Source organism: Cyrtonyx montezumae, unplaced genomic scaffold (genome assembly GCF_038088225.1).
Source record: "Cyrtonyx montezumae isolate F1298 unplaced genomic scaffold, pur_monq_1.0 scaffold_27, whole genome shotgun sequence".
Taxonomy (NCBI): Eukaryota; Metazoa; Chordata; class Aves; order Galliformes; family Odontophoridae; genus Cyrtonyx; species Cyrtonyx montezumae.
Window position 1 is genome coordinate 2,064,024 of NW_027072014.1, and position 18,374 is coordinate 2,082,397.

At 35.3% G+C, this 18,374-nt stretch overlaps 1 protein-coding gene across 2 annotated transcripts in view; it reads right to left on the reverse strand.

Annotated features, from left to right (window-relative positions):
• TMEM161B (transmembrane protein 161B) overlaps positions 1 to 18,374 on the reverse strand; it is a 64,537-nt gene that overhangs the window by 22,870 nt on the left and 23,293 nt on the right. The window contains exons 8-12 of one of the 2 annotated variants that reach the window (XM_065740526.1): positions 17,312 to 17,452; positions 13,611 to 13,724; positions 11,806 to 11,980; positions 9,612 to 9,708; positions 7,041 to 8,741 (exon numbers count right to left, since the gene is read on the reverse strand). In XM_065740526.1, coding sequence (XP_065596598.1) covers positions 8,464 to 8,741; positions 9,612 to 9,708; positions 11,806 to 11,980; positions 13,611 to 13,724; positions 17,312 to 17,452 — 805 coding nt within the window. In that variant the 3' untranslated portion in view covers positions 7,041 to 8,463. The remainder of the gene's footprint in view (positions 1 to 7,040; positions 8,742 to 9,611; positions 9,709 to 11,805; positions 11,981 to 13,610; positions 13,725 to 17,311; positions 17,453 to 18,374) is intronic. The other variant, XM_065740527.1, reaches the window with a different exon arrangement.

Consider the following 18,374-nt stretch of genomic DNA (forward strand, 5'->3'; position numbering starts at 1 on the left):
GACAAAACATCTACTCTACTGAAGTTTCAGGGACTGAAACTGATGCTTCAGGCTGTATGGAGAAACTAAATAGCTAAGAATTCTGTTCTTAGTTTGTACAAATCAAACCAAGCTAAACATACACACAAATCCCACCACAGTTCATTACCTTCCTCCTAACGTTGATCTTAACTCATCCTGTTCTCTGCAATGTGTCAGCCCCTTCTAGGATGAGGCCTCATAGCCCAGATTCCTTGCGTATTTTCAAATGCATGCTCCCCACTTCCAATCCAATTCCAATTTTTCCAATTACCTCTTTTCCAAAATTGCTGGTAATATATATACTTTGCTGCTGAAGAACCACTTGAGCAGCTTGGAATCATTCATTTAACGTGTAGAAATGTCTGCGTGGATGGAACCAAAATTCATGCATTATCAAGTTCAATATTCCAAAAATATTTATAAAACCCAGAAAAGTTACAAAACATCACTTTAGACCTACTGCTTCTTGGTGTTATTATGATGACACAATTAGAAGAGACCACAGTGTCTTTAGCAAAACTAAGTGGCTCTTGATGGGTAAATAGCAATTCACGTGATTAAGACAGTCTGCACGTTCACCAGCGGGGTTGGATAGGGGAAAATTATTCTGCTGCACCCCAAGCAGTGAGGAGAGAAGCAAGAAACTGATGTATTTCTGAAGAAGGTAATTTAGGCTAGTATAGAAACAGATAAGTTTGGTTACCATAGGTTTCTTAGCAAGTCTAGAGATATTGTACATTTAAACAAGTGGGATATATTATACAAAATAGGAAAAAACCCACACTGATAGACAATAAACATTTATTGATCTTTGGCTTCAGAAACTGTCCTATTTTGGATATGGGAAATACTATATAAAATAATGTGTTTTTAAACCTACAGTAAGTACTGAAAAACAATTTACCCTTCTACAATGCACAAATGCAAAAACATGCAGAGGACATGTAGGGATGCTAAATATTGTTATTAGCATAACTGTAGTAGAGATTAAATGTCTCATACGGATCAATGCTTTACAAAGGCAAGTTGATGGGGCAGTCAACACACAGCAGTTACCACAGTTCTTCTCATTTGCTGTGGTTCTACCACTAGTACCTAAAAAAACAAATTTAATAACGTGTGCATTATAGAAAAAAAAATTATAGCATTTCACCAGAATTACGTGAGGAATAATAAAGCATAATCTTGCTTCAACTCACAGCATTTATTGACGTTAAGGGTTTCAGGTTTCTGGATGACAAACCAACTTTTACTATTTTTACATTTAAAAAAATGCTGCTTGGTATACGCTAACACAAACAAGACAAACCAGCTTCTTAATGCTCTACAACAACAAGCAACAGTTTCTCACACAGTGTAAGGAAATGTTTAGCACGCTTACTGGAGCAAGTGTTCCCCAACAGTGTACTACACACAGCACAGGTTACTAAAGCCACTTCTCAAGAGCTAAAAGCTCAAAATTGTTTTATAAGGCTTCCTTGGAGGAAGGCTTCCTTTGGTAGATTTAAACCTACAACAACATTGTGTCTTACAAGCACTTCACATTTAAAGATAATTAACTCAAGGGCAGGCTTCTCAGTTTTTCCTCTCCGACTCCCAAGTCAGACCAGATGATAACCACTGCTCACCATTTTCAGAGGCAAGGAAGTAGTTGACAGGTAGGGATGAGTTTGTTATTCAATTAACCTAAAAGCATTCTAAAAACCAACCCATGAAACTGGAGCCTTTTCCTTGCTCAGTCCCACACAGTCATGTTACAACCCATCACTTTTTGCAGCCCAAATCCACACAGGTATGGTGAACTTCACTGCGGACTTTCTGATCTCAAGCAGAGCTCCTTACCCAGGTCAAAGCAAGCTGCAGAACTAGGGCATAAGCAGTATTAAGGGTGTCACTAGAAAACTTTGCTTAAGTCAACCGTTTCCAAGTTGTGCCAGTTCTTTCCAAGCTTGAATCACAAAAAGAGAAGAAAACTGAACGCATATATGGCAGTGGGGCTAGGCAGAGCTGTCAAAATATTGCTAAAGTAATAAAAATGGAAAAGATCTCTTCAAAATCTTATTTGCCTCCAGTGTACAATAACCTGTAAATATACAGACATTCAATGTACCAAAAGCTGTATGGAAAGAGTTTTTTTTAACATATCCCCATTTTAGGACTAGCAGTCCGTGCGTTTTCTTTCCAAACACTGACCTGTTATTGAGCAAAATGACCACAGAAGCACATGGAAGAAGTTTAATGCATGTCTTCTACATACCACCCATGTTTAGGCACTTTAGTCTACGGTGCACAAAAAGAATATGACATTTCTTTAGACTGTTTATTATTTGTAGTACTTGCACCTAAGTATTATCCCCACTGACTTAAAAAAATAAATAAATAAAGTGCCAACAATCCCCCCAAATACAACATCTCCTCAGCTTTTCTAACTCGCGTTGCACTCTCCTGTTTCTAAGTCCTGATGGACTCCAAAAGCACAGAGTAAAGGAGAATTTGTTTTTAAAACAGCAGGCGATGCAACACTGGTCAGGAGAGGTCTATATAGTGCAACATCCATTTGGTAACACCTTTGCTATATGAAGCATGCTGATTGTAATAATTTGCAAAGCTCTGACTATAAAATCATAGTTGATAAGTAATTTACGTGTAATAGGAAACCAAAATTTACATTAAAAATTGTAGAGTCTTTTCCACTTAGCAAATACTGAAACGGTGGATGGGGAGTCCCTCTGTTCTCAGATTTGTTCAGAATCATACAATGTTATGTGCTTTTCTCTTAAAAAGACAGAAAAGGACTCTTTAAGACAGAACAGCAACACAGTTTATGCATGAACGCAGCAACAGAGACACTGAAGTCAAATATTTACAACTTGGAGGGTGCTTCCTGTGTAACTCGTAACAAGTCTACTTTCTAGAAACTTTTAGGCTTAAATCGTTTAATAGTAAGTTTACATTAGCATTTAGTCTCATAAATGGAACAGTTGTAACATTACACAAAGTGCCCTAGCATTGCTTGTACAGGATATTTCCCCACGTGGATTATTCCAAGGAAACTGTTTGTACTAACAACACAAAAGAAAGATAACAACAGGACAAGACAATGATTGAAGACATCAAAAACAAAATACTGCTTGTTGGCACACCATGACACAAGTACGAACTGCAGTTACAAAGTAAAATTTGTTGTGTTTTTTTTTTAATCTAAAATACAATAAATATGCATTCATGAAATCAGGGTGAAGAAGCGAAGCAAAGTTCCCTATGTGAACAGATAGAGCAAAGAGAGGAAAAGAGAGAAAAAGGTGACTTTACAAAGATATTTTAAGCCAAGCTTTAAAAAATACTTTGCACATCATTAAAATAAAAAGTACTAAGGAGTTTGTAAAAAGCTACTTCTAAAATCTACTTCTTTGTTTGCCTGTGCTTTTGTGTCTGCTTGTTTTAACAGCAGAGTCATAAGGATAAGATGCTGTTGAATACTGCAAATCTGAACTTCCTCCTTTAGTCTTGATTGATGCTTCGATGGCAAGGGAAAAAAGTTTGATATTTACAGATGGATTACATAAATCAATATAAAACTGCATACTTGCTAGCACTCCAGACTGGAAATCAAGTTTTAAAAAATGTTGAGTGTAGAAGTATTTGACTTCTAGTTGCAGGCACTGATATTAATAAAAAACAAAATATGATTGATGGTAACAGGATTAAAAATAATTTCCATTAGAAATACCACTAAAACCAAAGTTACAAAAGTACATATACACTGGCATGAAGTGTCCAGTGTTGTATTACTCTCCTGGCAGTCCACAGTGAGAGACTTGAAAGAGTTAAGTGCAGCATACACAGATTTGGAATAACATCTTGGCCTCATGATCTCTCTCCTGCAGAGCAGAACACCTTTCAGACTAGTACTGGCAAGGAAGGTCACATATGCCATCAGTTCAGGACATGCACTGTGAGCACCATAAAGCACAGCAGTCCTTTCTAAAGAAAAAGGTGCACATAAATCACTCTGCAGTAGTCTGTCTGTCCTGCATCAGCTTGCTTAACCAGATCAGACATTTGGTAGGTGCTGCCTAGATGCTCTTCAGAACAACTACAAGCTGCTCTTAACCTATCACCTGGGATTTAGGACTTGGAATGCAGATGCTGAAAATAAGTGCCTTACTTGTTCATAATGGTTAAGTATTTACCTTCAGTATATGATTTATGACACAAGGGACCTGCTGCTGACTTCGTCTATCAGAACTTGCTTGGCCACAATACAAAGACTTCTCCAAGAAAACACCCAGCCTTGTTTTCATTCAAGACTGCCCATCTGCACTGTGAACTTAATTCTTCAATCAGAATATTCTAGTTACTTGTTAGGGACAACATTAACTGTCGGGTGAATTTCTGTGGCACAGTTTGTGTCATATGCCAAAACAACGCGTAACACTTCAAAAGTACTCAAAATCACTCTGGAAAAAAAACAAAAAACAAAAAAAACAACCAAACAAGACAATGTCCAAAACAATCCTTCGAGAATAAAGAAGCATTTTTCCCTGCAGAGCCTTTAAATCTTGACTTACACATTTTCACATAAGATACTTTTAAAATTTTCTATTCAACCCAAGATCTCTATTGGAATTTAGCTGTACTTCAATACAGCATAACAAAAATAATTTTAATTGCTCCTTTGAAGTAAGTTGAAAATTCTGTGCTAATTACCCATCCATACATTAGATTTATGCTACCTACTTGCATAGGTGATGTATCTCAATGGCATTTTTTGTAGTATGACTTTAAAATTCAGGTAAGTACACATCTCTATTCACTTGTCTTCCAGATTTCTGATTAGCAGAAGTCAAATTGCCACAGAAATGAGCTTTCTAAAGCATACTTTTCTGTACAAGGATATTCTCTTGTACTGATTTAATACTTATTTCTCATGTTTGCTTCTCATGCAAGAGAAGGTAGGAAGAGAAAAAAAACTGCCACAGTTCCTTCAACACCTGGAAAATCCAAGAGCCTCAAATTATCAAAGATGGGCAAGTGCTGCCTGAGGATACTGCCTGCAAAGTAGAAAAGCAGGCTTGTTATCGTCCCACCTCCTCTTCCTATCAATTTCTCTAACCCAGAAGTTATATTTGGACTATCCTGAATCTTGCTGGAAGACTTGGATTTAGTACTGTCCTAACTTTGTCTAAAGGGACAATCGCAATAGAAAAACAGTTTCTAACCTACTAGTGAGTCTCTATATTTCAGCTGGACTTTGGAGTCATTTAAACTATTTAAAGGAACAAATCCTTCAATGATCAATTAATTTAAACCCAAAACTAAGCAAAAATCAAAATACAAATATCAACTAATCTAGACAAGGTCAGTAAGTAATGTAAGGAAAAAGCTGTGGGCAGAAGAAAAAAAAAAACATGAGGCTAACAAGTGACATTACCAGACTGACAAAGGTAGGTCTGAACTTCATCAAAGGCATCTTTCCTTCTGAATTCTCTCAAAAATGTAGTAAGTAGTGAAGAAAATAATCCTGAATAAAAAATACACATCATACAGTCTTGTTTTACCTGTTTTTCCATTTCTGTAATCTGCTTTTTCCCCCATAGTGCCAATTAAGCTCTCTTGGGGTGGTGTTGTAGGGGGGAAGCATTTGCCAGCTGCTGCTTTAAAAGAGCTTCTGGAACAAGTGAGCAGATACTACTTAGTTTACATAATACACATGAAAGTCAGAACTATCAAGGCTATTTAATTTTAAAAGTCACTTTTGAGCACATCATATTGGGTAGTTACAAAGTGCGTTACTCATAACTGCAGCAAAATACTTCCTCCCATTTCACTCTCTCCTAAAAATTCAAAGATGTTTATTGCTATATTACAGTTTTTAGTAAGCCTCATGTAAGGGTTATTTGAAACCAAAGAGAACTGCCTCCTACTCAGATCAAACACCTGACCAGAGAGTCATCCTTCCCTTTCCGTGGATCAACAAAACAGCAACAACCAGAAGTACTGATCTTAATGCTAGTACCATCCAGTGCACACTCTACTGTGAAAAGAGTGATATTTGAAACATAAGACAGTGTGATTCCTCATCAAAAGCTCTGTGAGGCTGATCTATACAATCCTTTGCCAAATTCAGTACTACATAACTATAGCTCATTTCTACCTGTGAGCTCTCAAGAACATACATCCATGACAAAGGAAACTGTTACTTGGCATTATTGTGAAGTCTTCTTCAGTATCTGAACGTTATTTCTATCCTTCCATTGCGACAATCTCATACAATAGGCTTTTTGGGTCAAGTTACAATCAGAATCAATTTGCATTTTATTGTTTTAGTATTTTTGTGACTGAAACATTATAGCTGGATACCTACTTATGACTTAAAAGCTTGCATTATTCTTATATTAATGAAACACCTTGAACTAACAGAAACTGGATCCAGTATTACTGGACCTGTTATAATTTCTCATTCTATTCATCTGAAATACATATCCTAGGAATATTTAAAGACCTGAATCTATGAGGTAAAATACTCTTGGCCAATTTACACAGATGAGCCTTTGTCATCAATAGTCACAGAAAGCTGGTGTGAAAAAACAATGCTTGCACCACCAGTAGCACTGAAATATTACACTGCAATGAAACCAGTTGAATCATGCAGGGTGTTCTCAAGACATCCCAAACACATGCAGTAGGTATTAGCTGGTGTATGTAGATCTTCTCCTAGTATTAGTAAATGCTTAAAACGTATCTGACATAGCAAGACAGTTTATCACCAACGTAGACTGAATTTTCTGCACTCACTGACAGTTTGCTTTCCCATACGGTAAGTTTGCAACATATTTAATTTAATTTCTTAAGCTGCTTCATTTTTAAATGCTTATTATATACTAAAGTTGTACACAAAGTCAGCAGAAGAAAGAACAGTAACATAAAAATAGCCAGCATTAGTCAAAAAAGCACTGAACTCTGCGCAGTGTAATATTAACTTTTTTTTTTTAAAAAAAAGGTACTTTGACTATGACTTGTTCATTCCTGTTATCCCATTACACAAAACATCCAAAACTTCATCATTCATAGTTTCACGAAGGCTTGATATGTAGGCTCTATCCCTTCAGTTAAGCAGAAGTTGTGAGCTTGCTCCTCCTTATAACAACTTTTACTACACAGAAAATTTATTCCTGAAGCCAAGTGATGTTAGTTGTTACTGCATGGCCAAGTTAACACAAAATTAGACTGGTTAAAGGAAATGATCCGATAGAGCAGAAATTTCAAGACTAAGAGATGAAGCAGAACTCTTCTTGTGGAACAGCGTTAAGTTCTTTAGCATAGCTAAGTACCTTTGTAGAGGCACCAAAAACAAATAGCCCTTTCAACTGAACTTTCAAAAAAATTTAATTTTCATTTCAAATGGGTTCTTGAAATTACTAGATACATATATATCCCTCTCCCATGGCCCTGTAATATACATTCAACAATTTAAAATAAAGATTCCATACTTTAAAACTTCATATATATTATATATTTCATATATAATATATATATGTACATCACAGATACATACACTCTCAGTCAGCAGGATTAAACTGTATTGTTTTGAAATGTTTGATTGGCATCACTAGTCTAATTCTATTATTTTGTGAATTCAATGGAATTTATCTATTACCTAAAAAGAAAAAATTTAAAAGATCCGAATGGAATCTGTGGATCAATATTAGCACCAATACAGATGGCCATTAATTCAAAATGACTTAGGGACTAAAATTATATATATATATATTTATATATATATAGGGTTTTTTTCATAACTCCCCATTCACTGTGCAAGCATTCCTGCATAATATTTAGGCAGCAATACCTGCCAGGTCCATACATTTATCTCATGTTAAATTGAAATTTTATACAACTTTCTTTACTGTAATATACAGCATTGCTTTTGTCCTGTTGGATTATTTCATTTTTCATGGTGAAAAGTGATCAAAAACTATCCAACAGAACTTTTTTTAAATCCCCTTTTTCTGTCCATTGTATGGCTCAGTTTCAAAATTTTACTCAACAGGTAGCCACCATCAGCACGACCAGTACCTACTCACACAGTTCAGTTACTGACTGCTGATTCTTTAAGTGTTGAAGGCAACCTCCTCTCAATGGAAACCAAGATACTCTGAAGTTGTAACATTTCAACATGTACACCAATGCCTGCCACATAATATCAGTCTCACCACTACAATTGAATTAGTTACCTACCATTTGAGTAACAAAACTAACAAACCCAGTTGTGATTTTAAGCATTTTAAGAATATTCACCCTGAGAACACAGAGGAAAAGTTTAAAAAATATGATATGTTTTCTCTTCATAAATATCTTTCTTCTCTTTTTTTCTTCACCTCCTCTTGGGTAGCTGGGTTTGTATCTAGAATTTGACTTCATACTTATCATTTGATCTGTTCACGCCACAGTCAGGTACTGGTGATAGAAAAGCCCAAAAAGGCTTGTAGAAAAGAGGCAAGCAGCAACCCACCAGGTAAGGAACGACAGGAGTCCCCGAAACAGGAGAGGAGTGAAAATATTTTTTAGGCTTCCTAAAGCCATTGTTATTTGTACTACGGTTACTTTCATCTTTCCATCAGCAGGTAGAGATTCAGAATAAGCAGAATTGGGAAGCAAACTGTTTTCTACTGGAGTGTTGGAATTCAGTTCTGGGTAGATGCCCCAAGAATAATTACCTGTTGAAATAAAGAAGTAACAGATTTTTACAGAATTAAGTTCTCTTCACTCTATACACTGTATTTATTTATATATATATATATATATATTTTTTTTTTTTTAAAACACACATGCAAATATTGACAACTTAGTAAATACTACCTATAATACTGCCTATACACATGGCTTCCTGATCATACTAGTCATCTATTAGGGTAGGATTCATCCTACTTTTTGATATCCTAACATCTACTTCTGAAACAGGTGCCTCAGAACTCATCAGTACTTGGTATGATTAATCTCACTAGATATAGATGTCTGCTTCAGGATGGGATGAATCACAATCTAAAGAAGCCTCTCCCTCTCTGATGACATTTTGCAAAAAGAATGCCACAATTGCATGGCAGACCGTGAAAGACATCCCTCATAAGGAAGAAAAAAAGTGATATCAAGTATCCTGTAAATGAAGTGAACCTTCTATCTCAATTTCTGTTCAAAAACCCACTGAAAATTGACAAACTGGGAAAAAAAATAATAGATAAAAATTATATCAACAGTGCTTTATATAGCTCACTTAAAATACTTGAAAAATATGAATATTTAAATAGAAATAAAACGATTCATTTGTTATATTACACAATTTCACATAAAAAAGCAATCAAATTAGCATATCATTGACAGATGTCAAAAGCAGCAGAAGATCACTTACCAGCTACATATTGATATATATCAGTATATATATATATATATGTATATATGTTTTATATGGCAGGCAACAACAACATATTTCTGTATTACAATTACTCACAAATTCTAATTCTATAAACTAAGTTGAAAATACAAAAGTCCTCTACAAAACAGAACACATTTGTCCATCAAGTTTTGCCTACCTAGTGTTTTCAGAAGCAGAGTTGTGTGAAGGAGCATTACCAATGGTGCAACATATTGCAATGCAATTACACAAAGGTAATAGAATACTCGAGCAACCTGGGAAAATAGAAGAAAGTCACTGATGACTTCAGAGCAACCTTCATGAACATGTAATTCATTAAAAACAACACACATGCACAAACGCAATTTTAAAAGTTTCCTAACATGTTTCAGGGCATAACACATTATCCCCAAAATAACTAACGAAGAAAAACCATAGCTGACAAGCTCATCAAGGTGCTTAAAATTCTGAAGAAGCAGTGAAAGGAAATAATTAAAAGCATCTGTTCTGTTACAAAAATTTAAACAATTCTGCTTATTACCATTGCACATTATTGTTCGAAGATTCCTATTTCAATACACTAACAAAAAATTAGCTTTGATTGTAAGTCCCATTATTTACAAAATAAATTCCACTACATAAACAAAACAGTCAAAATCTCAAGTTTCACCAAAAGTAAAAAAAAATTTGGTTAAAAAGCAAGACATTTCTAGTATTTCCCAACATGAAATACCAGTTTTAAAAACAATGACGAGGAATTTTCATTAGCAGATAATCAATAACAAAGCACTGAAAAAGTCTTTACTTCATATACACGATTTCTTTTTGAAACCTACTCAGATTTATCACTCTCCCCTCCCTATAGCCTGTTCCATCTTTCTCAAGATTTTTACATTATGTATTTTATATAAGCTTTTGACCTAAAAGACTGTATCAGATAAAGAGAGGAAAAAGCCATAAAATCAATAAAAAACAAGCAATGAATTAAAGGTAACCAGATTTTAGAAAAGAACAGAATAGAGGGGGGCAAAAAAAAAATGAAGGCAGACATGACATTTTTTTAAATACTCCTAAAATATTTCAAAGGGCTTTGAGATGAGCAAGCATCAAAAACTAATATGAGAAAAAAATGTAGTAAAACACTTAGAAAAAAAGTATAGAGCATACAGTAAGATAAATGATGGAATATGATAAAAAGGGTGTCTAAGAGAGTAATGGTAATTGCTACAAGACACGTAGGAAAGATTTTACTGGCAAGAGTTCCAGAAGAAGAGAGAGCTAATGTGGTAATAAAAGAAGACAGAACTGCATTTAGTGGCCGTGGGTTTCTTAAAGATAAGACATGTAGGTACTAGATAAACAGACTTAGGAATTAGAAGACATTTTTGCTTTACAGATAGGAAGAAAGCCTTCAAAACTAAAATTATGTAGTCACAACAATCTTCTGTCACACAGTTCTGTCATAACCAATTGCTGGTACCTTCATTTCCTAACATTTACTACGAACTACAAACACTAGTCATTATAACTAAAATTGTGAAGTAACTACAACACGCAGTCCTCTAATAACAGTAAGATAGCCAATGGCAACAAAGACAGGGTTGTTAGTGACAGTGACAATTCTAAGGACGGAGTCCTCATCCTATGTCATATTTCAACATTCCCCCTGGAATACACTTCAGATCAGCAAGATCATCAGACAGCACTATCACGCAACACTAGAAATTTAAGTTTAGTTTGCAAGCTTACAAATTTCTACCTTCTCAGTTTATCCTTTTTTATAAAATAAAAACAAATAAATAAATAAAAATCCAATCTTTCCTATCAATTTTGAGAGTAACCAGACAGGAAGTTTTGTTGCTAGGCTGGCACATTTCAGAGTCATCATACAGAACTAAATATGTCTTATCCCAAAAGATAACTGATCTATCTTAATTTTTGCCTCAATTTAGAAATTAGAGTTCTGATTAGGTAACAGTACTTTGCCCTTCTTTCTAAACTCAAATTCTCACCATTCCTTCCACACTACAACAATGAACATCTACAAGCCCTATGCACTCCACGGCTTGTATCCATGCAATACAAACAAGAGAAGCATATTGTCTGCCATGTTATTTTTAAAGAACATTTCACAAAGGGATGTCTTCCAAAAATGCATGAACAGTTTAAGATAAAGTATTTGCACGATATGGTTGACATGTTCTGCATATTTTAGTTTACAGTATTTCTCAGTAAGTGCTATTTCTGTAGAAGGAAGCTTCATCAGATTTCAGCCCTGGTGCCACAGAAGACACAACAAAACTGGAAAAAAACAGACTGAAAAGAGCAAGCACTTCAAATGTGTAACCCCCAGCCCAACCCACTATACTTACCATTTTTTGTAAATCTACTGTGCTTATTCTGCCAGCTTCTTTTTTCATCTGATCAACACTTTTCTGGGCTAAATTCAGGTAGGCCTGCAAATGACTGCGCATCATAGCCAATCGTAAAGCACACAACAGGATTATAATCCACAACCTCATGGTGTCAAATGTATCTTCTGACATTCTGTAGATTAAAAAATAAAAAGTAGTGCTTTTTTCTAAACGCCACCTACAGCTGTTTGCATCTTCTTCAAAGAAATATTCAGGCACATGGTCAGAAATACTTAATGCACAAAGTTAATGTGCAAATAAGTATTAATTTCCCTCCATTTCTCTTTGTACTATTTCTTCTTAGCAGCCCTAATACAGCATTAAATTCCAATTAGTACCTGTGTGTAAACAGTAACAGCCCTTGAATGACTAACTTTGAGTCACGTACACAGAACACCAAAAACTTGCACATAACTCCGGGTTTTGAGACACGCATCATTTTAGATAGCAAATGTGAACTTCAAAAACCTTAGGCACCTTGTTACAGCATGACCAACTCCCATTTTAAGACAAACTCAAAAGTAGAATAGAAGCAAAAAAATCTGTATTTCCAAATTTTATGTATTAGCTTAATGGTTACAAAACTGTCTACAAGGGCTGCTCTGAAATTAATGCCTCCTATTTTACTATGTTGGTTCACAATATCAAGAGGCAGATGTTGGTGGCATGGCAGTAGAGGTTGAACTTTCCCACCAATACTCCATTCTATTTTGTTGCCACAAGACACACAGCAGGAGAAGGACAGTCTGACAAAGAGGCATCTGACACAGAAGTGCATTATGAAGCAAAGGTATGCCACTGAATTCCTCCATGCAGAAAAAAACTGTCCCACTGACATAAACTCATACTTGCTGCATGTTTATGGAGAACAAACAGTGGAGGCAGTGCAGTGAGATACTAGGCAGTATGCTCCAGCAGTGGCAACAGCAATGTGAAAGATGACCATGTTCCAGACAGTCATGCAGACTTTTATGAGCGCAGCATGCTAGCTCTTGTTCACCAGTGGTGAAAATGTTTAATAATGATGGTAACTTTATAGCAGAGTATTTGCTCTATTAATCAGTATTATTGTGATCTTTTAATTCGATGTAGCTTCCATGGAAATAAATAGGAGGCATTACTTTCAGAGTGACCTAAGTATTAAGTAATAGAACTGACAGCCAAACATATCAGTTACAAATCTATTCAATCACCATTATCTTGAATTTACAAGACTAAAAGCAGTAAAAACAAAACATTTATGCCACTGAAAACAGTGTCGTATAAGATAGCGTCACTCCTGAGAATTCTTCAATTTTTTCATGCTTTTAGAGTATTTTATGTATTAACAAAGCAAAATTAATAGTGAAGCTAGGCACTGCATATACACATAGATTTGGAAACAACTGTCTTCATACTAAGAGCCTTAGGCCCGTTCTCAAATCTGTGCATCTCATTTGTCTTCTAAGCAACCACTCATTTCTTATACCATTATGTAAGCTGTAAGGTTTTCAGAAGCTGGTAGTGAAGTGGTACTGCAGACCAAGGAAAAACAATCCATTAGTCTGCCAAAGAGATGCCAGAACATAGTGGCTCTTTTAGAACCACCACAACATTCCAATTCATTCTCCCTCTGAGACAGCAGAACTCTAAATGGCATACCTTTGATGACAAAGGCTATACAGTTCTTAGTCTTTCACTCTGCTAAACTTTCAGAGGGCACTTCTTAGACTGATAGCTTTATACTCAATAACCCCAGAAAGAATTTTTAAAGAGAATCTTACAAAGGTATGCTCTCTTTGCCCAAAGGTGGGTTCATAATGTAGTCCTTAGTAATTGGTTTTACCCATAGAAGAACCATAAATAAAGGTGCCAGGAAGTTTATATGTAGCAATGTTCTGAAAGAAGAAAAAAAGGGGGGGGGGGGGGGGGGGGGGAGGGAAGTTGTTAAATGCGAACAATTACCGTACTGTTCAAATTGGCCACAGAGATTCAAAAAGATAAGTCCAGGTTTTAATATAGTTGAGTGAAAGGTAAATAATGAGATTACTTATCTGTCTTTAAAACTATGGCTGACATTTCAACAAAATACCAATACTGCATACTGTGAAGCAACACTAATTGTGGTTTTAAAAGTGCTCTTTGAAATAATTGTTTTTCTAGATATTTTAACAATCTGATCAAAGGAACTATATGCACTGAATCACACTATAGAAAAAAAAAGTTGTTAAAAATTTACATACTGTAGCATAATATCAAACTGCAGTAGCTTTTACAGTTTTAATCTAGGCAGCCAGCATCTTACATGGATGACATCATTTTAATCATTTTAAGATTTTTTTGTTTTGTTAAAAAGGTACCCAGATTAATTTCCATTATCTATACAAATCAGGGGAAACAATTCTTAGAGGTCAGTTTAATAAAGACTTCTCTTATAAATGACAAGGAGAAACTTGGTACTTGCATTCAATTAAAGATACTAACAAAAGAAGACACAGTTTAAAAAGCACAGTAGAAAACTACACTGCCTACATTGTTTATTTGAAAGGAACCCTGTGTTTAGAACAGTAGAGTTAAAAGAAGAAAATATTCTTCTGGAGTTCTCTCTGAAATGAACAATTTTTTATTCCTCCGCTGGAACAATCTGAAGCCCATGTCAATCAAAAGTTATTCTGAAATACTGTACTGATTTCAAACCATCAAGCTTGCTAAACTGCTAGGAAGCACAACAGCACCGAAGAACAGTAACTGCTGAAAGCATTTCACCTGAGCTCCTACTTAAAGACATCCTACTGAGTCAATAGACTGGAATGTACCAAATGGTGGCAAGATCATCCTTCTGTTTATTTGAGTAGAAGGAAAAAGGCTGAAAGATTCTTGTAACAGATTCCGGAAAACGAGTGACTGTAGGAAAATGGTACAAATTAAGATAACTCCAAATTATAAACAAGGAAGGATACTGCTCTATATATCTGATATAATTAAAAGTTGTATCATATTATTTTTTCTCTTTTTTTCCCTCTACAGTTTATTCCTTATATATACATCTGTGGAAGAATAATGTTAATTATTTCAACCACACTATTCAAGTGGTAGCTCATCACTTATGGGGGATGTCACTGTTTTCTGTAAGTCTCCTATTTTACCACTGTGTTTTGTCCTCTCTGATTTCTTTTACAAACTATAATCTTGTATTTGACTGCAAAGATAGGCATTGTTTTCCCACATCCAATTTAGAGAGCTTTGCACTGTCATCCTCAGTTACTATGCACATTAGCCACTGCCAAACAACTGCAAACAGCAAGGCATGATCTGCTCATTGAGAAGAACACATCACAAAGGGCATTTGCCCTTTGTATCAGTATTTACTGATTTCTTTAGGTTCACTGGAAACTCTATCAGAGATAACTCTTTGTTTTTAACCTCATTACCTATTTACACTAATAACTGATCAAGTTTTAATCTATTCAACAGCATGAGACTTTTGTTTGTTTTATATTTTTTGGATTGAATAGTCAAAATATTAGTAGACTTGTGAAAAATTTTGATTTGTGCTGCATAATGTTATCTTCAACAATCACACCTAATATCCTGTTAACATCAAGTTAGACAAGATTTATTTTTCAAAACCTCATACCAGTGATTATCAGTTGACCTTTTAGATCTTATTAATCAAGTTCTGTTTTAGAGATTTTATATTCCTGCTAAGAATCTCATATTCACAGATCAAGGAATATGCTGGAAAATTACAACATATTTACAGAAAAGGCACAAGACATTTTAAAATATTTATACACATAAAAATGAAAAAATGAGCACTTTATTTGCCTGAAAAGAACAGATTAAGAGTTGGCCACAGCCTACATATAGACAGAAAATTAACAGCAGATTAAACAGGAGCCAAGAGCCTGCAGCTCTAACGGCATGCATTCAACTACAAAGAGCTCAAATCAAAGTACTTAGTTAAAAATTTACCAGGAGTGAAGGACTCAATTTAAACACAGACTAATTTTTAAGTTGAGCACTTTTCAGAAAAAAACAGATTTCAGTTTATGCCTAAATAATTATATCCAAAAACATAACCATAGAATGGTTTGAGTTGGAAGAGACTTAGTGATGATTTAGTTCCAATCTCCCAGCTATAGGCAGGACCAGGTTGCTCACAGCTCCATACAGCCTTGCCTTGAATGCTTCCAGGTAAGGGGCATCCACAACCTCATTGGGCAACCTGTTCCAACATCTCACTACCCTCACAGAAAAGAATTTCTTCCTGATATCTGGTCTAAATCTACCCATCTTCCAGTTTAAAACCATTTCCCCTCATTCTGTCTCTGTATGCCCTTATAAAAAGTCCCTCCCCAGCTTTCCTGTAGACCCCCTTCAGGTACTGGAAGACTGCTATAAGGTTTCCGTGGAGCTTTCTCCAGGCTGAAGACACCCAGTTCTCTCAGCCTGTCCTCACAGGGGAGGTGCTCCAGCCCTCTGATCATCTTCATGGCCCTCCTCTGGACCCACTTCCAACAGCTCCATGTATTTGTTGTGTTGGGGGCTCCAGAACTGAACTACAGGCAGGGTCTCATGAGAGCAGATTAGATGAGCACAGTCACCTCTCTCAACCTGATGGTCAAATAATGTTTCTCTTAGCAAAGTGGCCAGACATCATAATGGCCCATGACATAACATCTATGTATTAAATATCAACAGTCAAGACCTATGAAAGGCATTTGGTGCTCTTCACTCAACAAGAGAAAGCTGAAAATTAAATCTAAGAAAACATTTTACTCAGGAGCAGCTGCAAAAAAAAAAAAAAATCCTTTAAACCCATACTAACATTACAAATTTTTTAAATATTCCGGGTCATCATAATGTAAGAATCACAGAAATACTGGAAAATGAAATATTATATGCTACTCTAATTTCTAAATCTATTAACAGAGGTTTTCACTGAGTTTTAGATTCACCTTAAACATTTTTCCAGTTTACTGTCTTTCTGAGGTTCTCCCTTTTTTTTTTTTTATGTTTAGTTGTAGTTTTGGTGGTTTTTGTGGTTGTTACTGTTGTTTGTGTTTGCCTCTGGATCTTCTCCTAAATTTATCAACAACAGCATGATGCTCACCTATTGGGCTGCTGAGGAAAACAAATAAGTCTATAGCTGCGTGTCTTCTTCCAGTTAACTGAACTTCCCAAGAAACATGACTGCGGAAAGAAAGCACTATGCAGAAACATTCCTTGGGGTAGTCTCACAGGAGGAAAGGAAAGTAATGCTCCTGTAACTGGGACTCTAGTCACAAGGCAAAGAAAGATTGTCAAAGCATAGGTTGATCAGAAAGAGGCAGGTGGCAAGTCTGCTTGAGATACAAAAAGCAGGCAGCAGCAGAAGTCTTAGTCACTACCTTCATGTTGGAATTGTTCATTTTGTTTATTTTCAGACATCAAAGACTTAAGACTGAGTAGCATATACCTATGTGCATATATTTTCTCTTACTGTGTTATTTTTTCTGTTGCTAAATTCAGAGCATCCAGATGCATTTGAGCCAGTCGCAAGCCAGGGAATGTCAAAAAAGCACCAATAAGTGAACACAAAACAGCCAGGAACAATTTGAAGGTTAGTTTAGACACAGGACCCCTAAAAGAAAAGAAAGGAAATAAGCATTTTCTTGAGGAGGAAGTGAATGGGCAGGGTATCAGTGATTATTTTCAATGCAACAGTATCTATTATTTAATCAAAAAACAAAAAGTATTGTACAGTTTTACTCTGGAATACCAGCAACATTACAACCCACCCAGGAAGAAAAACAAAAAACAAGTTACCTGTTAATTCAATAAAATGAACAAAAAGCCTTCCTATTAAAAAAACTTCCTATAACAAAAAACCTCCTACATTAAATTTGTTAGTACAGTAAAACAAAAAAGAAAAAAAGCTACCAGAATGAAGCTAATTAAGGTTATTTTTTTTTAAGAGGACAGACATATCACAATTTTAAATTGTCAAAAATTTGATTATATATTAGCTGCATTCTAATGTATCCATTAAGAGGCTTTCTCAAACTTATTACTTCAGTCTTCCAACAGATTTATCAAAAACATACACGTATCCAATTAGCTGTGTCTCTTCCAAGCAGCCAATATCAATTTTTTTTAACTAACTGTGCATGACATCACAATTATTGAAAAAGGATCAAAGATTAAATGAATTACAGAATTAATAAACACTGAATTACACACAGACATACACAAAAAAGAAAAAAAATCAAATGACATAACAGATTAATGAGGAACAAAACCAATCTAGGAAAGCTTCAGACTTAGCCCACAACCTCAAAGTACCAAGAGACACCATCATCAACTCAATCACTCCCATGAACAGCCAAAGCACTGCAAATGTTTAAAAATAAAGGAATGTTAATAGGAAAATTAATAAAGAAGTTAGTAAATTTGCAATAGCTTAGGTAAAATAGAGTGAAGAAAGGTTAAAAAAGACATAGGATTCAGTTATGGGTTTCTCCAATATTCCTAAAAATCACATACTTTCTAAGGAGGTATACTTT